Source organism: Schistocerca cancellata, chromosome 8 (assembly GCF_023864275.1).
Source record: "Schistocerca cancellata isolate TAMUIC-IGC-003103 chromosome 8, iqSchCanc2.1, whole genome shotgun sequence".
Taxonomy (NCBI): Eukaryota; Metazoa; Arthropoda; class Insecta; order Orthoptera; family Acrididae; genus Schistocerca; species Schistocerca cancellata.
Window position 1 is genome coordinate 440,144,674 of NC_064633.1, and position 24,546 is coordinate 440,169,219.

General features: G+C 41.2%; 1 protein-coding gene across 7 annotated transcripts in view; it reads right to left on the reverse strand.

Moving 5' to 3' along the window:
- LOC126095316 (transcription factor SPT20 homolog) overlaps positions 1 to 24,546 on the reverse strand; it is a 280,707-nt gene that overhangs the window by 125,785 nt on the left and 130,376 nt on the right. For all 7 annotated transcript variants that reach the window (XR_007521955.1, XM_049910117.1, XM_049910116.1 and 4 more), the window contains one exon: positions 996 to 1,094. Coding sequence is in view for 6 of the 7 variants with exons in the window: in XM_049910117.1 (XP_049766074.1) it covers positions 996 to 1,094 (99 nt within the window). In the remaining variant the exon portion in view is untranslated. The remainder of the gene's footprint in view (positions 1 to 995; positions 1,095 to 24,546) is intronic.

Consider the following 24,546-nt stretch of genomic DNA (forward strand, 5'->3'; position numbering starts at 1 on the left):
GGTCCACGCTACACTGATTTCAGAAGTACAATAGTGATGACACATGAATGTCTTGGGTTATCAAATTCACCTGAGCTAAATGTGATGGAATACACATCAGGTGCTACCAGGCACGGAGTTCGCACCCACCGCCCCATACCTATCAGGAATTGTATGACAATATATGAAAAGGATAGTTGCTCCTCACCATATAGCAGAGATGCTGACTCGCAGAAATGCACAACAAAATGACTGTCGGGAAGTTATGTTTTAGCCAGCAAGTCTTTTGTCAAAAGTAGACAACATACTCACATGCACACACTTACATAAATGCAAATAACACACTAGAGCCGGCTCTAGCTGGCAGAGACTGTGGTCAGGTGTTTGTTAGTTGCACTTGCACGAGTGTGTGTGTGTGTGTGTGTGTGTGTGTGTGTGTGTGTGTGTGTGTGTTGTCTACTTTTCACAAAGGCCTTGTTTGAAAGCTAACTTTCTGACAGTCTTTTTCTTGTGCCTTTATGTGACTCAGCATTTCCGCTATAGGGCGAGTAGCAACTATCCTTTTCATATATTGTTACATTCCATCTTGGAATTGTGTGACCTATGTGTAGCCATCTGATGCCACATACTTCCGGAAACTCAGCAATGACTTGTTAAATCCATACCATACAGAAGCACTGCTCTACTGCATTCCAAAGGCGGACCAACACAGTTTAAGCAGGTGATGATAATGTTCTGGCTCATCAGCGTATGCATTTATCAATTTCTTTCTCCTCTGCCTGTAACACATTCTATCCTTAAGTACAGCAATATAAGTAATGGAAGCAAGTAAAGCTTTGAATCGTCCTTGTAGTCATTAAACTTTAATTATTTAAAATTACAAGCAAATGAAAGTAGTCTATCCAATAGCATGCTGAGTTGTAGAGTTTTTCATTCAGCAGCTAAATAACAAATCAGGAAGAAATAGAAACAAATAAGAGTGAAAAAACATAGAACGGAAAATTTTCTCAACACACCTGCTTGCTGAACTTGCTGCCCAGTAAAAACAGTAGGGACGGATGATACAACTGGCATAGCCACTGAAGTTCCTATGATACCAGCTTGTTGTGGTAAGTCTAAGAAAATAAAATGAGACAATACTCAAAATGCAGAATTATGGTTTCACTATTTTTAACAAAGAACCAATTATACACACAACTTGAAAGGAATATTGTAAAGCAACAATAACATACTGATTCAAATATTGTAATAAGTATATTTGTAAACAGTAATATAATATGTATGCACTTCTGTACATATGTAGAGTATGGCAACGGCAAAGGCAACCACCCACTAACCTACATTGGATCAATGCACGATGTACAGACACACGTAACAGAAAACAGTAATCACACCAGCTTTCGAGCTCTTGATCTTTCTCTAATAAAAGTAAATACATTCACATGTGCAGCCACACAGGCACCCAAATATACACTATCACGGTCATGGCAAGGGGCAGGTATAGCGGCTGCACAAAAGGATGAAAGGTGTTCAGAGGGTACAGCATGCGGTATCAATAGCATCTTCTTTGACCGAACCTGGCTCGCCCTGCTAAGTCAAACCTATGCAGGAGATGGCACTTTCAAAACCTCCTGCCAGCATGTTCTGCTGGCCGAGCTCACTCTTCCAGCAGTCAATTTAGGGGAGGCACATCTTTTTAAGTAGCCACAATGCAAAGCTTCAACTGGACTCAGTGCATCTATAGACTTACACACATTAGTACAGAAGACCGCAGTGAGGACAACACTTCAACGTACCACAACACTACTAAACATGACTAATATTCAGAGACTTACATCAGTGTACCAGTATTCAAGACTTTTTATTGCAATCACGAACTTTATGCTCATTGTCTATAAACCAGAACCAAAGAACCTACAGCATTCAAAGTTATGTATAACTCAATTATTAAATGTACACTGAGGTAACGAAAGTCCTGGGATACATCCTAATATCACATTGAACCACCTCCTGTCCAGGCTGGTGCAGCAACTCGATGCAGTATGGACTCAACAAGTCATTAGAAGATCCCTGCAGAAATACTGAGCCACGCTGCCTCTATGGCTGCCCACAATTGCGAGAGTCTTGCTGGCGTAGGATCTTGGCACAAACTGACCCCCTCATTATGTCCTGTAAATGTACGATGGAATTCATGTTGGGAAATCTGGGTGGCCAAAGCATTTGCTCGCGTTTTGCAGAATGTTCTTCAAACAAGTCGCAAATAATTGTGGCCGGGTGACATGGCGTACTGTCGTCCATAAAAAATGCACTGTTTTCTTTTTTTTTTTTTTTTTGGGAACATGAAGACCCTGAATGGATGCAAAAGGTGTCCAAGTAGCCGAACATAACCATTTCCATTCAGTGGTCCATGTAAACACAGCCCACATCATTATGGAGCCACTACTAGCTTGCACAGTGGCTTGTCGAAAACTTGGGTCAATGGCTTTGTGCGCCACACGCTGTCATCAGCTCTTACTATCTGAAATTGGGATGCGTCTGACTGGTACACAGTTTTCCAGTCATCTAGGGTCTAACCAATATGGTCATGAGCCCAGGACAGGTCCTGCAGGCTATGTCATGCTGTTAGCAAATGCAATCACAGTCGTCTGCTGCCACAGCCTATTAACACCAAGTTTCACTGCATTTTCCTAAAGAATACATTCGTCGTACATTGATTTCTGTCTGTTAGCACTGACAACTCTACACAAAAGCTGCCGCTCTCAGTCGTCGGCCACTGTGTTGTCAATAGTGAGAAGCAGTGCCTGAAATTGGTACTCTTAGCACACGTAAGCTTTCGGCCAGAAGGCCTTCTTATGAAATAGACAAGACACACACACACACACACACACACACACACACACACACACACACACACACACACACACACATATTCACATAAATGCAGCTCACACACACATGACCACTGTCTCCGTCTGGCAAGGCCAGACTGTGAGCAACTGCACATGATGGGAGAAGCAATCTGGTGGTGGGGCTGAGGACAATGTTGGGGCAGAGGGAGAGGGAGATCAGGGTATGAATGGGGAACGGTAAAGTACTTGAGATGGGCACTCTGCCCCTGAATTGATTCAAAGAGCCAGATCTTTCTAAAAAGTGAATGCTGGATGATTCAGAAAAAAATTAATGGTAGCTCATTTGATTTCAAAATGAACCTCTGGTGGCTGTAATGAGCAGGATGAAAATTTGACACTAGGCTACTGCAACGGAATCCCACCCCATATCCTTAAGAAAATGTTTCCCAAGCTATACACCATGTGCACATGTGAATTTGCACATCTAACTAGTACATAAAGCTTTTCTCTTCAATGAAAACAGAATAGAAAGAAAGCTCTGTTTCCTCCCTCCCCAATTTATTGGCTGGTAGGCAGTACCCATTCAGGCATCTCAACAGTAATACTAATTATGATGATATGAAAGTAAACATAACTCTTTACCCAGTGTCAGAGTGGGGAAAAAAATCTTTGGCCTAACTGGGAATCAAACCTGAGCACCTTTTCTGTACAGTCCCCCACATTGACCATGCAGCTAGTGGAGCAAATGAAACACCAGTGCTTCAGTACAGTACATTAAGGCAGAAAACACTTCCAGCATAATGTTTCCGCTCTTGAGTTCAAAAGAATATCTCAAATTTCCGAAGTTCAATAAACATTTACATACTTTTGAGTGAGTTGTTACTTCCTATCCTTTGACTTAGCACCGCACTCTGAATGTGCTGCCAGTGATCATAAAACTGCAGTCTTCAGCCACCATGCGCATGGAGCATATCACAAAACAATCCAGGCATCACTACCCTCCCAACAGCTCAGACTCCCCACCACCCTCACCGATCACATTCTAGGCAGTCTCACTAGCTCACTGCTCTTCCCATCACTCTCAGGAATCAGACTGCAAGATAGATCTCTAGCTCACTAGTCACCACCACTATTCTGGATCAAATTGCAAGCTAGCTCACTGCTCCCTGGCAAGGCAAATAGCTCTCGCAGACAAGATCACACGGAACAGACCACACGCCGACTTGAAGCATCACTCCATTTTCTGTGCTCTTGGTACAATGATACATCTTGCAACTCGCTTTCTTGACTGAGCACCTCTCCATCCAAGTTCAGTTTTTTATTCTTTGTATCCTTGTTTGATTTGTTCTAGTCGTCATCTTGTGTTGTTGCTCTTCTGTTTTTTTGTTGTGTGAGTGTTCCTGTTAGGTGTCCTATTATGTCTTTTTCTATGTCTGTTGCATTTATAGTTGCTGCTGTTGGTGTGTTGGTAGCCTTTATGAAGGTTTTAATTACTTTGGGATAGGATACTAAATATAACTGTATGTATAACACATAATTATTCTACTATACATGATAGTCTTCTACTATACATGTTAGTCCATGCATAAACATTATCACAGGATAAGTTGTCAATATTCTGAGATATGACAGGAACGATCATCTGAAGAAAAAAATTAAATAGGGACATATGCCCTATTTGAAACGGTTTCTGAGATGGAAAATATTTAAAGTTATTTTTGTGCATTTTTCTTGAATAATACAAAATCTGCGGCCTCAAGCGAAAACTTGTTACAGTATAAAATTAAACTACATTAAATTTCTTTTAAAATGGTCCTACTCATTTTTTCTTCAGGACTTACAGGTTGCACGAAGAGAGTGAAGGAATACGGAAAATCTTGGGCAACGTGCATGCATTGAGGTACAGGTAAGCCAGTTTGCGGTAGCTTCCTGACTTGATAGGCCAAGTGTCCTACATCAAATTATTCGTCTCAATTTCATCTAAACCACTACAGTATGTTGGAAACAACTACAAAGTACTCAACAATAACAATACGCTCTTTTGGTTGAAACTGTCAATTTTCCTCAGTCTTCCTCAGCATCTTGTGTTCACTGGATAATAATTATCACAAATTTTGGTAATCTGTCGTCTCCCATTCTTGTGGCATATTCCTTCCAGTATTCTTCAATCTTCTCATTTATGTTTTCCACTCTCAGTTCTTCTCTGATGTCTACATTCACTCTCCAATCAGAATGTACCCAGCTATTCTTCTTAGCAATCAAATCTCTAGTGCTTGGATCCTGATAGGAACGAGTGTTTCTGCTGTGTTGTCCAGGCAAGAGTTCCAAGGTCTAGGGAGCAGTAGTTATTGTGAGCAGTAGTGGGTCAACAATAAGCTTGATCATTTGGACTGTGACACTGTCCTGTACAGTAAATGCTACGCTGAAGGATTTTTCCACAGCGTTGTCAGCTCAAGAAAGAATTTTTCGCCACTACTACCATTTACCTCTGCAAAATAATCAGCGAGTCTATGTTTTATTTACATTTCAGTGAAGGTTGTTGCTAAGTCTATGTTTTATTTACATTTCAGTGAAGGTTGTTGCTAAAGTCAAGTACTGGTTTAGTTATTTGGTTATGACAATGGAATCAGTTGCAGCTTCTACTTTGCCTACTCTTCCCTTGATCACACAAGCTTTTCGATACAGCATCACGTCTTTATGTTTCAGATCAGTGTATTGGCATGTCTCAGTTATGGTTTTGCTCAGATTGATTGAGTCTCTCTGCTTTCTGGTTGTAATCAGTTTTATTTTCAAAGGTAGGAGGTCATTTGTAAGCCTGATGTGCAGCGTCTCGAACCTTTTTCGCTCTTCCATTAGCCAAGGTGCAGCTTTTTCCTTCAGTTTTCTGGTCTTTAGGGGACTATATTTATTGTGTAATAAAGTTAGTTTGACAGTAAATCATGGAGTTGGTCTTTCACTTTCAGGAATGGTATGGAAGTCATCTTCAAAATTATCTCTTGAGCCTCCACTGCAACTTCAGGCACACTGATACACTTACAAGTCTCTGTATGTTGGCACAATTGCATATTTTAGTAAACTGATATTCCAGATATGAATTTCTTTGCTTGTGGATTTTGTAGCAAATACATCTATGGTGGCTGCACTATAGGCTGCATTATGGATAAGTGCTAGCTGAAATTTTGTTACATTTGAAGAAGAAATTACACACTTGAATTTCACAGTGAAGGGGCAGAAAGTTTATGTTAGTTTTCCTAGCATTATTTGTATGCTCCTAAGTCAAATCTAATTTTGAAAGATACAATTTTGAAACAGGCTATCCCACCTACTTTCAGAGGTCTGTAGAGAACGCACATTCGGCATATTTCCAGGGATTTGATATTTATGACATATATTTGACTTTTTTGTCTTCATTACTAATGGATGTGAGTAGTCTGGACAGCAGTGGAGCCTATATTTAGGGAACTGGAGAGCATGCTTTCTTAAGCCAGGTATCCACATTCATTAGGAGAAACACATGGATATCGATATTCTGATACATCTAGCGGAGTTTGTTGAAATGAGTTGAAAGTGATGGCCAAATATTTTCTACAGTAACAATACAGACACACTAGTAGAACTACTGACTGCATGAATAGACAAGTTTGTAGCTCCTAATACACAGGTTTTAGAGCTCATTTGAGCTGCTTTCTTTCAGCCTTTATACACACCATTATCCTGTCAACTCTCGTTCACATGCTATGTAACCTAAATTCGAATGTTATTCAAAATTTTTATCTTTCAGCAGTGAAATCCTTGCATATTATCAGGCTTGCCTTTGTGAATTTCTTAATCACTGTAACTGTTTCATTCCTTTCTGTATACAATATAAACTTCACAATTGTGGGTCTAGGTTTCGCAGATCACAACATTCTACAACCTACTGTATAACTTCTGATTATAGAATGTGCTGCATGTACTCTCCTGGAAATGGAAAAAAGAACACATTGACACCGGTGTGTCAGAGCCACCATACTTGCTCCGGACACTGCGAGAGGGCTGTACAAGCAATGATCACACGCACGGCACAGCGGACACACCAGGAACCGCGGTGTTGGCCATCGAATGGCGCTAGCTGCGCAGCATTTGTGCACCGCCGCCGTCAGTGTCAGCCAGTTTGCCGTGGCATACGGAGCTCCATCGCAGTCTTTAACACTGGTAGCATGCCGCGACAGCGTGGACGTGAACCGTATGTGCAGTTGACACACTTTGAGCGAGGGCGTATAGTGGGCATGCGGGAGGCCGGGTGGATGTACCGCCGAATTGCTCAACACGTGGGGCGTGAGGTCTCCACAGTACATCGATGTTGTTGCCAGTGGTCGGCGGAAGGTGCACGTGCCCGTCGACCTGGGACTGGACCGCAGCGACGCACGGATGCACACCAAGACCGTAGGATCCTACGCAGTGCCGTAGGGGACCGCACCGCCACTTCCCAGCAAATTAGGGACACTGTTGCTCCTGGGGTATCGGCGAGGACCATTCGCAACCGTCTCCATGAAGCTGGGCTACGGTCCCGCACACTGTTAGGCCGTCTTCCGCTCACGCCCCAACATCGTGCAGCCCGCCTCCAGTGGTGTCGCGACAGGCATGAATGGAGGGACGAATGGAGACGTGTCGTCTTCAGCGAAGAGAGTCGCTCCTGCCTTGGTGCCAATGATGGTCGTATGCGTGTTTGGCGCCGTGCAGGTGAGCGCCACAATCAGGACTGCATACAACTGAGGCACACAGGGCCAACACCCGGCATCATGGTGTGGGGAGCGATCTCCTACACTGGCCGTACACCACTGGTGATCGTCGAGGGGACACTGAATAGTGCACGGTACATCCAAACCATCATCGAACCCATCATTCTACCATTCCTAGACCGGCAAGGGAACTTGCTGTTCCAACAGGACAATGCACGTCCGCATGTATCCCGTGCCACCCAACATGCTCTAGAAGGTGTAAGTCAACTACCGTGGCCAGCAAGATCTCCGGATCTGTCCCCCATTGAGCATATTTGGGACTGGATGAAGTGTCGTCTCACGCGGTCTGCACGTCCAGCACAAACGCTGGTCCAACTGAGGCGCCAGTTGGAAATGGCATGGCAAGCCGTTCCACAGGACTACATCCAGCATCTCTACGATCGTCTCCATGGGAGAATAGCAGCCTGCATTGCTGCGAAAGGTGGATATACACTGTACTAGTGCCGACATTGTGCATGCTCTGTTGCCTGTGTCTATGTGCCTGTGGTTCTGTCAGTGTGATCATGTGATGTATCTGACCCCAGGAATGTGTCAATAAAGTTTCCCCTTCCTGGGACAATGAATTCACGGTGTTCTTATTTCAATTTCCAGGAGTGTATATTTGTTCTCGCTTTAAGCTTTTACAATTTAAAATGGCCACATTAATAGTAAATACTTTAATTTTATCAGTGTACTTCAAGTGATGCACAACAATATGTCGCCCACAATGCCTTTGCCTAAAAGAATTACGAGCAATGTTCAGTACATTTACCCAAGTGGAAGAAAAAGGAAAAAGTGTGACTACTGTCAGCAGATAATTTCCATGGCTTCTGGCTCATCATCAAACCTGAAGAGACAGCTTAAATCGAAGCATTCTACTATACCTCTGGAATGATGTGGGTATGGAAGCCGATCAAGATCACCATAAGTTGATGCAAAATTCGAGAAATCATTTCTTCTGAACTGTCCTCACTGACTCTGCTTCCACCTTGGGCGAAGGTATCCCAGAAAGGCAAATTGAGTTTCAAGCTGTATCCAGCCTATCAGTGTCATCACGTTCTGGACCAAGTCCTAATTTATTCCCTTTTATGGTGCCCTTACCCTCAACTACTTTTCCTTTACAAAAGCCAATAAGTAATTTTTTTTAATATTATAAAGTCACTCACATTAAATAAAAGTATGGCTTTAGATGTACAGCTTTTAAAAATGATTTGTAGAGAATACCATTCTTATTCTGTAGTGGTGCACATGCACACACGCGCACATCCCCCCCCCCCCCCCAAAAAAAATATATTTAAACAAGTCAAAAAACACTATCAAACTCTCAGATAAAATTAAAAATTAACTGACCAATATCAGTTTTAAAATCACTTCCATAATAACAGAAGATGCATTAAATATGAAATTAACTGCCGTCCTTAAACTCCCACATATCCCATACTTTGCACATTCTTTAAATCTCACTGCGCAACACACAATTCAGAAGTCCAAACAGAAAACCATTGATGAGGTCAAATGAGTTGTTATCTTTCTTAAGGAGAGACCCTTTGCTTTAAGCAAATTTGCAGATATGCAAGAAAATTTAAATAAAAAAATAAGTAAATAAAAAAATAAAAAGAACGACTGAAACTGAATTCTGCTTATGAAATGTTGCAAAGATTTACTTTAAATAAAGATCCCATAATTTATTGCCCGCTATTCTAGGTAGGTCCGCCCCGATAGCTGAGTGGTCAGTGCGGCGATCTGTCACGCCAAGGGGCATGGGTTCGATTTCCGGCTGGGTCGCAGATTTTCATCTACATCTACATGTACATCTACATCTACATCTACATTTATACTCCGCAAGCCACCCAATGGTGTGTGGCGGAGGGCACTTTGCGTGCCACTGTCATTGCCTCCCTTTCCTGTTCCAGTCGCATATGGTTCGAGGGAAGAACGACTCACCGGAAAGCCTCTGTGCACGCTCGAATCTCTCTAATTTTACATTTGTGATCTCCTCAGCAGGTATAAGTCATGGGAAGCAATGTATTCGATATCTCATCCAGAAACACACCCTCTCGAAACCTGGACAGCAAACTACACTGCGATGCAGAGCGCCTCTCTTGCAGAGTCTGCCACTTAGTTTGCTAAACATCTCCGTAACGCTATCACGCTTACCAAATAACCCTGTGACGAAACGCGCCGCTCTTCTTTGGATCTTCTCTATCTCCTTTGTCAACCAGACCTGGTTCAGATTCCACACTGATGAGCAATACTCAAGTATAGGTCGAACGAGTGTTTTTTAAGCCACCTCCTTTGTTGATGGACTACATTTTCTAAGGACTCTCCGAATGAATCTCAACCTGGCACCCGCCTTACCAACAATTAATTTTATATGATCATTCCACTTCAAATCGTTCCGTACACATACTCCCAGATATTTTACAGAAGTAAATGCTACCATTGTTTGTTCCGCTATCATATAATCATACAATAAAGGATCCTTCTTTCTATGTATTCGCAATACATTACATTTGTCTATGTTAAGGGTCAGTTGCCACTCCCTGCACCAAGTGCCTATCCGCTGCAGATCTTCCTGCACTTCGCTGCAATTTTCTAATGCTGCAACTTCTCTGTATACTACAACATGATCCGCAAAAAGCCGCATGGAACTTCCGACACTATCTACTAGGTCATTTATATATATTGTGAAAAGCAATGGTCCCAAACACTCCCCTGTGGCACGCCAGAGGTTACTTTAACATCTGTAGACGTCTCTCCATTGAGAACAACATGCTGTGTTCTGTTTGCTAAAAACTCTTCAATCCAGCCACACAGCTGGTATGATATTCCGTAGACTCTTTCTTTGTTTATCAGGCGACAGTGCGGAACTGTATTGAACGCCTTCCGGAAGTCAAGGAAAACATCTACCTGGGAGCCTGTATCTAATATTTTCTGGGTCTCATGAACAAATAAAGCGAGTTGGGTCTCACACGATCGCTGTTTGCGGAATCCATGTTGATACCTACAGAGTAGATTCTGGGTTTCCGGAAATGACATGATACGCGAGCAAAAAACATGTTCTAAAATTCTACAACAGATCGATGTCAGAGATATAGGTCTATAGTTTTGGGCATCTGCTTGACGACCCTTCTTGAAGACTGGGACTACTTGTGCTCTTTTCCAATCATTTGGAACCTTCCGTTCCTCTAGAGACTTGAGGTACACGGCTGTTAGAAGGGGCAAGTCCTTTCGCGTACTCTGTGTAGAATCGTACTGGTATCCCGTCAGGCCCAGTGGACTTTCCTCTGTTGAGTGATTTCAGTTGCTTTTCTATTCCTTGGACACTTATTTTGATGTCAGCCATTTTTTCGTTTGTGCGAGAATTTAGAGAAGGAACTGCAATGCGGTCTTCCTCTGTGAAACAGCTTTGGAAAAAGGTGTTTAGTATTTCAGCTTTAAACATGTCATCCTCTGTTTCAATGCCATCATCATCCCAGAGTGTCTGGATATGCTGTTTCAAGCCACTTACTGATTTAACGTAAGACCAGAACTTCCTAGGATTTTCTGTCAAGTCGGTGCATAGAATTTTACTTTCAAATTCACTGAATTCTTCACGCATAGCCCTCCTTACGCTAACTTTGACACAGTTTAGCTTCTGTTTGTCTGAGAGGTTTTGGCTGCATTTAAACTTGCAGTGAATCTCTCTTTGCTTTCGCAGTAGTTTCCTAACTTTGTTGTTGAACCACGGTGTGTTTTTCCTGTCCCTCACAGTTTTACTCGGCACGTACCTGTCTAAAACGCATTTTACGATTGCCTTGAACTTTTTCCATAAACACTCAACATTGTCAGTGTCGGAACAGAAATTTTCGTTTTGATCTGTTAGGTAGTCTGAAATCTGCCTTCTATTACTCTTGCTCAACAGATAAACCTTCCTCCCTTTTTTTTATTTTCCTATTTACTTCCATATTCAGGGATGCTGCAACGGCCTTATGATCACTGATTCCCTGTTCTGCACTTACAGGGTCGAAAAGTTTGGATCTGTTTGTTATCAGTAGCTCCACAATGTTATCTCCACGAGTCGGTTCTCTGTGTAACTGCTCGAGGTGATTTTCGGATAGTGCACTCAGTATAATGTCACTCGATGCTCTGTCCCTACCACCCATCCTAAACATCTGAGTGTCCCGGTATATATCTGGTAAATTGAAATCTCCACCTAAGACTATAACATGCTGAGAAAATTTATGTGAAATGTATTCCAGATTTTCTCTCAGTTGTTCTGCCACACAAAGATTTTTTTTTTTTTTAGGTAGAAAATTGATCATCTTAAACTTCTAGGGTACCTACTAGGAAATAATGCAATTGACTTTAAAGATTTTGAAAGTTTTCGATGAGGTAATCAAATAAGTGTCCTCAGAGGAAACAGTCTCACTTTTAAAAATGAAATTTGCCAAGATTAATGGAACAGCAACAAAAAATTTTAAAGACAAAAATAAAGAATGTCCTCAAGAAACAGTCATTGGCTGATAATTTGCTTAAACAATTATCACAGTGGTTTTGGGTTATCTCCAGCAATAAACTGATTAGTCAAGCAATGTTACTGGATCCCCAATTCAAAGGAAGGACATCCAGATGACAAAACATTTCAGGGCTACTAAGTGGAGAATGTTGCAGAAATGAAAGTGTTGGTTGTTCAACAAGAAAAAAAACAGCACATTTCTCAAGCAGTTACCACTGTGACACATGAGACTTCTTCAACCTGGTACGAGTTGAATGAAACTATTAGTCAGCTTCAAGCAAGTCACAACCCCGGAAATGTGACTATTATCAAACTGGACAAATAATTAGTGGAGGAATATTGCCTAGAAACAGCAATCCCTTAAACTGGTGGGAAACAAGAAAACTGCTATGGCCAGTACTGTATCAACTAGTTCTAAAAGTATTATGTATCACAGCAACATCAGAGACCTATGAACGAATATTTTCAAAAGCAGGACAAATGTGCACTAAGAAAAGAAAGAGACTCACATTAACTACAATGAATCAAATTTTATTTATAAATGACAATATTGATTAATTTTTCCTTTATGGGAACATATACGGTAATACTGACACGGAAGGGGGTAGATGGTGAGGAACAATTACTAACAAAGGTTGAGGCCTGGAGGGGTTACGGGACCATAGGATACATTGCACGGAGAGTTCCCACCAGCACAATTCAGAAAAGCTGGTGTTGGTAAAGGACCCAGATAGCCCAGCCTGTGAAGTGATCATTAAAAACATGAATGTCATATTGGGCAGCATGTTCAGCAACTGAATGGTCCAGGTGTTTCTTGGACTGTTTGTCGGTGGCCATTCATGCGAACAAACAGCTTATTGGTTGTCTTGCCCAAGTGGAATGAAGCACCATGGTTGCAGCTTAGCTTGTAGATCAGGAGTGGTTTCACAGGTATCCCTGTTTTTGATTTGATAGGTGATGCCTATGACCAGATTGGAGTAGGTGGTGTCTTTTTAATTCTCTCCTTTCCCACTCACCAGCTCCCATCCGCCCTCTGTCTTATCTCTTGACTGCAGCTAGCTGCCCCACCCTGTCTCCACCTCGACAATGTATGCTCCCATAAGCAGATCTTTACCATCCCGCATCTGTATGCTCTCCCTCAGTGATGTGTGTGTGAGGGAGGGAGGGGGAGAGAGAGAGAGAGAGAGAGAGAGAGAGAGAGACTATTTCAGAAGAAGGCCTCCAGGCCGAAAGATTACCGTATTTACTCGAATCTAAGCCACACTCGAATCTAAGCCGCACGTGAAAAATGAGACTTGAAATCAAGGAAAAAAAATTTTTCCCGAATCTAAGCCGCACCTGAAATTTGAGACTCGAAATTCAAGGGGGAGAGAAAAGTTTTAGGCCACACCTCGAAATTGAAACAAAGTTGGTCCATTGTAATATGAGACACAATTTAGGTCGAATGAATGACAATACAGCTACAGTAGTTTGGTTCGAGTTGTAAGCTTAGCAGTTAAGCTTTACCAGGTACGTCCGTATTTATACGGGTACCCTTCCTTTTTCACGTGCTTCGTCTGGTTTGAATTGATTGCTTATTTTTCTTTGATCTGATAAGTGCCATTCTCTATGTTATAGGTGTTTACGTCACTCTAAGCTGAAAATGTATTATTGTACTGTGTTATGCATTGTTTGTCGCATTCTGTTAATGAGTGTTAACGGCCTGTCGCCGCTCGCGGCATGGCTTGCTGTTGTGCGTGCTACCATGGCTTAAAAGAGGAATCGTCTCAGCGAAACAATGGCAAGAGACTGCTATTTGTTGTTACTTACACTGCTGCTTTCTTTGATAATGATCAACAAGAACCAAATAATAGACTGCGTATGATAGAAGATGTTCTGAACTAGAGTTTAGCGAAAATTTTTCTCCGTTTGAAAATCTTTGCAGACGCCTCTTTAGTACATCACATTCTGCACAGAAATTAGAGTCATCGTAGATTTAAAAATCTAGTCAATTGCCGTGCTTCATTTCTGACTGTATCACTATTAGGCATAAGAATAATATGAATATAAACATGACATGATATGTATATTCTTCCGCGTTTGCTGTTGTCTCACTCTAGTTTCGTAGTTTATTAGGCAGACAAGATTTAAATGTGATAGCAGCAAACACGAAAGAATACATGGCAAAATTTTTATATTCATATTATTCTTATGGTGCAGAGAATACTGCATGTGATTCACAATTCATAAAATTCCTATTAGCAATGATCTCTTCTCACAGGTTGGAAAAAATTCAGAACATGGAGTTGGCCATATTGATAAATATCCCAGTCTTTCCAGTCGGATTTTCGTAGTACATTGAAATGCTGCTACATTCGAAGATGAACAATACGGAATTTGTATTTACTACGTTGGATAATGTATGAAAAATGCAGTGGTCGAAACTCGGGGCAGAGAAAATGCTCATCTTCCACCTTTTTTTAATTGATTTACTGATGCAGAGGTTTTGGCGCCAGTATTTATCTATGTGCCTGCAAAGCATGCCTGTATAGTGCTACATATATTCGACAGCAGACGTTTGTTGTGGCGGCACCTACCAACATTTTTCAGAACTTCCGCTTACTTTGCACTCGATTCTAAGCCGCAGGCGGTTTTTTGGATTACAAAAATGGGAAAAAAAGTGTGGCTTAGATTCGAGTAGATACGGTACGTGTTTAGTAGTCTTTTTGTTGTTCCTGTCCCTTTACCATCAGATTCCTCATTGGTTACTGTGGATGTGTGTCCTTACACTCCAATATTCCCCATGCCCATAGCCTTGCAGCCACGAAACACTACCTTTCCCAACATGGTCCCAATACCGATCCTACCATCTCGTTCCTAATTCTCCTAGCCAATCACACCCTAATCCACAACTATTTCACTTTCAAACATCAAATCAGCAAACATATCTGTGTTACTGCCATGGGTCCTCACATGGCAACATATTATGCTAACTTATTTATGAGCCATCTGGAGGAATCCTAAAACAACTTGCATGGTTCATATTCATTTATGACATTTCCATGATCTGGAATCGTGGAAGGACAAACTTTGTTCTTTCCTCCATAATCTCAACACCTTCTCCCAAATAAGCTTCACCTGGTCTCTCTCAACTAAATCAGCCACCTCCCTGGATGTCTACATCCACCTCGCAGATGGCTACATAAATGTGTCTATTCACATCAAGTTCCCCAACCACCAACGGTACCTCTACTTGATAGTCATTACCTGTTTCATGTCAAAAAGTCTCTTCCTTACAGCTTCACAACCTGTTGACGACACATTTGCAGTAGAAACCATTGCATCCCATCTCCTCCTCCAACAGCAGTAGACCTGTCAACTAGTCACCACCACCAATCAGCCAGTATCACCTCGGCCTCAAAAAACTAAACCATATCTTTCACCTGGGCTTTGGCTACCTCCCACTGTGCCTTGAGATGAGGGATATCCTACCCAAAATCCTATCCCCACCACCCAAAGTAGTGTTCTCCCACCCAATTGACCTATAGAATAACCCTGTCCATCTCTACTCCAATCCTGTTCCCAATCCTCCATTGAATAGGTTATTCCCTTGTGGTCACCTCCAGGTGAAAAATCTGTTCCATACAGACCCCTCACACCCGGCCTCCACCTCACACGACAGTCATTGGCATCTCCAATGCAATAAAAGTCAGGGCCACATGTGAAAACTGTCATGTTACATGACAATATTATGATAAGGATAAGTTGCTACTCACCATATCTTGAGTCACAAATACGCACAACAAAAATACTGTTACACAAATACGCTTCTTCTGAATTATACAACACACACACACACACACGCGCACGCGCACACGCACACACACACGCACCAAATCACTGCCATGTCTCTGGCTGCCAAGGCCAGACTGCGAGCAGCAGCATGTGTTGAGAGAAGCAATCTGGGTGGTAGGGGTAAGGAGGAGGCTTGGTTGGGAGAGGAACAGGTAACAGGGTAGGGATGGGGAACAGTAAAAAGCTGCTTGTGGAAGCATACAGGAATGAGGTACAGAGATCGTAGAGCAGCTAGGTGCAGTCGTGATGTTAGGCAGAGAGCAGTGGAGGTGGGGGGAGGGGGAGGGAGGAGATGGGGGGGGAGGAAGGAAGGAAGGGTTGGCAGGGAAGGACAGAAGTAAGAAGACTGTGGGTGTGTTGGTGGAATAGAGTGCTGTATAGTGCTGGAGTGAGACAGGGAAAGGGAAAGGGATAGGTAGGTGAAGGACAATGACCAACAAAGACTGAGAACACGAGGGTTACGGGAATGTAGGATATATTCCCTGCAATATATCCTACATTCCTGTTAACCTCCTGGCCTCAACATTTGTTGGTCATTGTCCTTCACCCACCTATAACCTTCCCTCTTCTCATTCCAGCACTACACAGCCCTCTACTCCACTAGTGCACCCACAGTCTTTTTATATTTCTGTCCTTTTCCACTCCCCTGCCCCTCTACTCACAATCTAACCACCCAACTCCGCCTAGCCGCCATACCTTCTCTCCACCTCGCCTCTGTATGCTCCCAAGAGTAGCACTTTTTATCATCCCCCACTCCTACTCTGCTATCTGCCCCTCTCCCCCCTCCCCCCAAGCCACCTCCTAACCCCCACCATTCAGTCTGCTTCTCCCATCACATGCAGCTGATCGCAGTCTGGGCTCAGCAGTCTGGGCTCAGCAGCCAGACACAGTAGTCACGTGTGTGTGTGTGTGTGTGTGTGTGTGTGTGTGTGTGTGTGTGTGTGTGTGTGTTTTGTTTAATTCGAAAAAAGGCCTTTCGGCAGGAAGCTTACATGTCTAATTGTTTTTTTGTTGTGCCTGTCTGTGACTTAACATATCTTCTATGTGGTGAGTAGCAATCTACCCTTTTCATAATATTGTCATTATTCCATCCTAGCTTTTCCATTGTTTGATTTAACCATTCCACATCAGTTATGCTGCAATTAATGTACAGCATTCTATGCAAGCATGACAAGTAACCATCTAATAGCTCAAATGGCCACTACTAGACTCTGACAAACGGCGAACTTGATCATTCAGTTGCCGAGCATACTGCACAAGAAATGCAAGTGACTTCAACAGCTGCTTCACTATGCAGGCCATTTGGATACTCGCTTCCAGCAAAAGTTTCTCTTTGTCTTTCCAGTCTATCATGCATTCTCATGATATCCTTGGCCTCACCTAAGCCTACTCTGACCTCTTTCCCACTGCCTCATCTTACCCCTTCCCTTCTCTCTTCTATCCTTTCCCTCTCCTCCGTCTCCCTCTTCATCATCACCTTCCTCTTCTATCCTCACTCCACCCCCCCCCCCCCAAATCCCCATCCCTGTATCTTATATGTTCTACCCTCTGAACTACTTTTGTCTTTTTGTACAACTGCTGATTCAACTGTGGAAAAACCTACTTCATACCATCCCACTACCCTCTCCTTGTACTGAATGTCCTTCCCCCCCCCCCCCCCCCCCAATCTACCCATTCAACTGCTCTCAAGAATTGATAACAATCAGTCTCGCCACAAATGCAAGAGCGTATGTTTGAGGCCTGTGTATGTAAATGTGTGTACTTTTACTAGAAAAATAACAAGAGCTCTAAAGCTAGTGTGAACACTGTTTTCTGTTGCGCTGTTCTGTGTGCCAGGTGCCAATCTAATACAGGTGCTTGGTTTCCTTTACCTTATTTTACACATCCTTCCATCCATGAATTTCATTATTGATTCTATGCATATTACATTATATTTTCAGACACTGATTATTTTTGTTGGTAAACAGTCACTGCGACTAAATTTCATGTTAAATGACTTAGATAAACTTATGTTAAATCAATGGAAAATAAATGATACATAACTATTATGATATTTTTGAATAATAATGAAATAGTACTTATTTATCACAGTCTTATATTATAATGGACAGTCAAATGAAAACCGAACATCCGCCGCAATGTGACCATGGAATGGGTCCATTCAAAAGTAATCACCACATGTGTTAAGACATTTATCCCACTGAGAGACAAGACGACCAATTCCTGTTTCATAGAATGTGGTCGGCTACTGAGGGATCTACAACCACACCCACTCCTGCACTTTCCTGTCTGACTGAAACTGACATCCACACGTCTTTCTTCAGGTCACCAATGATGTGAAAATCACATGGTGAACAATGTGGGCTGTATGGAGGGTGATGGAGTATTTCTCAACCAAATCACTGAAGTGCAGCCTTCATCCGACTGGTTGTGGGTGGGGAGGGGGAGTGTTATTGTATTATGCATCATCATTCCTGGGCATATTGACTACATCTCACATCAAAGTTTCTGCAAAGTGTCTTCATAGTGCTGCGCATTTATTGTGGCTCCACACTCGAGTAACTCGAGTAGCAAATCATCAAGACCAATGGCAAAGCCAACAGGGGAAGCATCCCACATCTCATCCAACAAAGAAATCCAAAGCTGTTTACACAAGATCCAGAATCATCCTGTTGCACAATACTGCCCGCCTCCACCTTGCCAATCAGACTAAGGCTATGCTTCAGCGATTTGGTTGGAAAACACTCCAACATGTACCGTATAGCTCAGATCATTCACCATGTGATTTTCACATTGTCGGCAACCTGAAAAACGACATGCATGGGCATTAGTTTCAGTTGGACAAGAAAGTGCAAAGTGGGTGCAGTTGTCAATCAGTCATCAGCCAACCACATTGTACAAAGTAGGAATTGATCGTCTCGTGCCCAGTGGCATAAATGTCTTAAGGGTGAGGTGATTACTTTTGAATGGAACCATTCCATTGTCCTGTTATGGTGGATGTTCTGTTGTCATTTGACTGCCCCTGATAGATATGAAAAAGGAATGAGATCTGTTCATAGTCATCTCCTCATTTTGACCATCCTGAAGACCACACTAATTCATATCAGCTTCCTTGTTTCAGGTCGTTATCCTTGTCCAATATTCTTTCAATCTCATACTTCGTAACTTATTTCACTCTTCTGTCTATGAAGATTTTAACTTTGGGTCTAATTCTCTCATGGAAATCTGTGAAAGCCTGAATTTTTTATTTAAAAGTCATCTTGTTGCAATTCTCTGTTTCCTCTATTCTCTTTTCTTCCACATTCACCTCTTGGATCCAGCACACTCTGGTTCACTTGTTCATAATATATTCTACTATCTTATGGGTCAACCTCCCCTGGTCCATTCTAAGGATGTGTCGAAAGACCATGTTCTGTCCCTTCCTGATTGTGTCTGAGGTTCTCTCTATATTTCCTGATTTACTCTTTTTCTGTAATAACCATTTCCAGTTCTTCAAGGTTCCAATAACCTCCAGAGAAACCTCTTCAATAATCCTGTTCTTGCAAGGTTCAGACTTTCTGCTGAATATAAGAATTCAGGGCAGATCACTGTTTGGTAATGTCTCAATTTTGCATTGATTGAAAGATTCTTCTTATTGCAGATGTTCATAGTTAATTTTTCCACTAAGTTCATCTTGTTTACTCATGCTCACATTGCTTATTCTTCCATCAGACACATTTCTATCCAACCTCCTTGGTATTTAAATATCTTGATCCCATAAAATTTTCTATCATATTGTCTTCTATCAAGAAGCTGTCTTGATTTTCGGCCAGCACAGTGTCTTTTTTGCTAGAGATTTATAGACTTGTTTTCGTGGCTTGTCTCTGTAGTTGCATGGTTCAATTAGCCACCTCTTCTCTAATTATTGTAACAATATCATAATAGCATCTGCAAATGCCAATATTCCCTTTTCCACACATCCCGATTGTATTCTACCAATTTCTTTCATTGTCTGTCACCATTATGTGATCACCTTACCAACGATATAGTTAAACAGAGCAAAGGTGAGAGCTGCCTCCCTGCCCGACTCCAGTTTTGATCTATCTTGAAGGACTCTTTAAGTGTAAAAACGTACTCATCATCATCATCATTATTATTAGTATTCTTTTTGCGTGTAAGGTCAGAAGAAATCAGACTAAAAGCACTAAGGCCCAAAACTCTTACAACTTTTATGTATTTAGAAGTAGAGAACCAACAACAAAGAAAATTTTGGCTGACGGTTTGAGGCACTGAAGCTTGTCTAGTGCGTACACAACCAAACTGTGATAGTTACTGCTGTTGTGGTGATGTAAGGATATATTTTATAGCAATGAAAAAGTGTAACACTTTATGTATGCAACACACACACACACACACACACACACACACACACACACACACAGAGAGAGAGAGAGAGAGAGAGAGAGAGAGAGAGAGAGAGAATACACACTCCTACAGCAGAAAGTTTGAGAGGTTTCACACAACACAAAATTATCTGTCACAGAATGAGGGAACTGAAAACAAAAAATCAGGTTTATTCACCTCAATATTTTCCCTTGAATCGAACTGTGGTGCACAAAATACTTTTTAACAGAAAATCAAAATAACAACAGAACAAAGCACTTTAGTTTCAAAGCCCTATCTTAGTATATATTGGTCTAAATATATTTGACTCTGAAGGCCTTGCAAACAGGTCCACAAGATGATTTTCAGAACAAACACATTCCACATTGATACCCCTATGTTGAATATAGTTCACACACGAAATAATAATGTACTTTGATGTGCTTAGAACACTAATTCCACGGTGCTCACATTATCAATGAATAATACGGGTGTGTCCCCTTGTCCACTAATCTCCAACAAGGCATATCAGTTTTTTTGGCTCCTTCATTGGCAGCAACAATCTCCACTTCATTGGTGTGACCAATTTCTCCAGCAAACAAACCCATGATACAGCACAGCCGTGTCACCAATAATTGAGGCAACACAACTCAGTTGATAATCCTGTTTTAACGTTGCCCACAAACTCAGCTTTGGCACAGGCAAAAAGTTCGCTGCCGGATGAATTGCAGAAGAGACTGAGATACCATAGATATATCTGAAAATGCATTTTACAGCATTCCACTTAGGTGAAGTGGGTTTAGCCACCAATCAAGTAACTTTTGGAACAATGTAAGTGAGATTTGGACAAACAGACATGTAAGAGACATTAATGATCTCACACATGTACAATAAGGAACAGTGCTGGCTAGTGTGTTGCTACGTTCATTGTATACAAGTTCATTACCCCACAACATTTTTAATGGTCTCGTATCACCCATGTTAGAATGATTTAGAATCTTCTCTGTGTGTGCTCGCTGTGGAATTAACAAGTCAGACACTCATTGTTCTATTTGTATGTCTAAACATGAGTCTAAGGGAGCATTCACTCAGAGTGCCAGGCCAAAACATGCTGGGCCAAGCCGTGATGTGTTGGGATATCAAACCCACTGTTTTGCATTGTGGTGCTGATACTGGAAGCTGGACTGCCATGAGATGCAGAGCTAGGCCAGGACGCATCGGCAACATTTGTAATGTTTAATATTCTTGGCATGAGCGGGCAGTCAGCACAAGCCAGTGGAACTATACTTTAGTTTCTGCAGTAAACATATTACATGTCTCCTGCCTGTTTTTATCAGATCTGTCACAGATGAAGTATTTATCTTCTTTTTGTTATAGAAGAAATTCCTTCACATTTCACAATCAGCGAAGAAAAATTAGAAGTACTGTATGGATAAAAGCAAAGATACTTGATCCATATATCTTTTACTTAGCCCACCTATTCTTACACATACAGGAAACTATAAATCAATATTCTATTATATCCCTTCATTATTCTTCAAATTCAAAAGCTGAAATTGAAATGGGAGTATCTTAGAGATAGTTACAAATAAGAACATAAAAAACTTAACAAAATGACGTCACGTGATCCAGAAAATCCCTTCAAAACGCAGTTCCACTTTGTATTGATTTTCATTACATGAATTTCTTAAAAGATATTTTATTCCAATAGCTATGCACAGTTCCTTGTCAGTGGAAAGAGAGCCAGTGAGCCAAATGGCATTATCTCAAGAATGTTTGCTGTCACTGGCTCCAGTCACTGAACCATCACCACTGCCAAGCATCACATCAATAATGGAGGGGGAAGAGAATGAACTGGTGGGAAAAATACTGAAGAATTTTTGTAACTCTAAAAGGACAAAATACCTTTGACGATGGAACAGCATACATTACCAAACAAGACAGCACTATTTACTTCCTGATACGCCTCTTCAGAGGCAAACATTTGTAAACCTTAAAATACAAGAGCTTGAGAATAATCAATATGATAATGCGCGATTAGTCTGGGAGCCCCACCTGTGGGGAGGCCCACTTGTGAGGAGCCCAGCCACCTGGTCTAAGTCCTTTTAACTGACGCCACTTTGGCAATTTACGTGCCGATGAGGATGAAATGATGAGGAAGACAACATCCAGTGTCCAGAAATCGAAAACAGTTGCCTCATATGAAGTTCCGCCACATTGACCTCTCAGCCATGGAGGCGGACAGTATAATGAATTGGAGGCAATGACTTCTGCCCAAAGTTCTACTTCAAAAGTATGATTATATACTAATTTATCTTACAATAATGTGACACCCAATTTTTCTTCTGCCATTATACTCCTGCAAAAAATGTACATTCTGTTTTGAAATTTTGCCTTGAATGTTCTGTAGCACACACTGAAAAATATTACGATTCATTCTGTAACAAATAAATTTTTTTAAGTAAGCGTTCTAGTTCTCCAACTAAGGAAAAAATTCTCCTAAATGTCTGCTGCTATTTATGGGATGAGTCGATACCTCCTATTTGTTCTGACCTTCATAATTCGAGTCACTGTACTTCAAAAAGTACCAATAAAAGAATGTAGTCCTCGTTCTATTTGATAGCGGCGAATAACTGATGGCTGCACCTATATTATCTGCAACCTTGTACATCAGCTGTCTCAGAATGGGGAGTCCCTTGCCAATGTAGTTTAGCCCACCAAGGAGGGATGGGAGTGAGGAGGAGCAATGACGTAGACATCTACACTGACTGATAGTAATTTGTGTGCCTGCACTGCAATGTTTGAGGGTACATTGAATCTGTCCATTATTCTTTCTCTCAACCTTCTCTCTACTGACCTTGATGTTGACACGACTAAAATGGTTTAGTAACTTGCTAGGTGATAACACAGAGATAGCTAATGCTACTAAGTGTTGATATGTTTGTTCAGCAACACTATTTTGCTCAGATGTATTTGCACACACAAGACAAAACTCAATATCACAATCTGACAGAACTGCAGCTACTGTGTTATGTTTTCTCATCCCGTATCATATCAAAATACTTTTATCTTATGACTAGCAGCATTACACTCTTTCAACAATGTTTTCAAATTGTCAGCTACTTACATTTATTTTGTGTAAAGCATTCTGAACAAAATGAGAATAATCATCTTTGAAAATAACATAGTAACGAAATCCATTTACAGAGTCAACAGGGATTATTCTATTAACATCAACATTAAAACAACTCATTGACAGTTTGTAGACAATCTTTGCAAGGACTGGATGATTTGTGGTAAGATTTGCCACAAGAAAATAAATAAATAAATAAATAAAATAAAATGAGTCATCATCAGAACACTTAACAGCTATACCAAAGTAAAAAGAGTGCATCTTGTACATCACATTTATCTTGATAAACAAGTCTATCATGCTAACACTGCAATTGTTTCCAAGTTAATCTTTGTTTGTCAATCTAGATAACAAATAAGCGTATTCATAAGGCACAATGAATTACAAGTTCTTGCAACTGCTTCCTTATGTCACTAAATGATAACACCTTTGTTATCACAAGTAACATTATTTCCATGTTATGTAGTTTGATGAACAGAGGAGAGATGGTGCCTGGCATCAGATACATATCAAACATTCCCTAGCAAAGTAGGCATCCACTTGTTTATGCATACTTAAATATTAATATTGCCAGTTCCATGTGTGAAATTAACTTTATTGTCAGCTGTCTGTATACACTGTGGAATCATAAACTTTTCAAACAGAGAAATACCATTTATTTTGTGAAATACTTTGTGTCATACTAGAATCAGAAATTCAAATTAGCACTATCAAAATTGATATGAACTAACTAGCCACTAGTGAAAGATGTATTTGGTTTGCTGCCTACTTTTAAACTGGAATTAGAATTATTATTGGTAGCTGTCACCTTTATTTCTTTTGCAGCCATGCATTTTTAGTAGTTTATCATAAAATATTCAAATTTCTTGCAAAATAGGCATGAGTAAGTTTCTTTCTTCTTTGACTTATTCCATGCTGTTGCGAATATCTTCTGTTTCGCTGTTAATCATCTGATTTTGATTTCCTGTAGATAGTGTCAGCATCCTGAGTCTTCCCATGTGCAGCTAGCACATTCTCAATTGGATGTGAATTCTCAACAAGAAGCTTTGTAGTCTGTTCAGACACAGGAACATGGCACCAGGTCAACCTATAAAACTCATATTCAGGTCTTAATGTTTTGAAAATGTGATG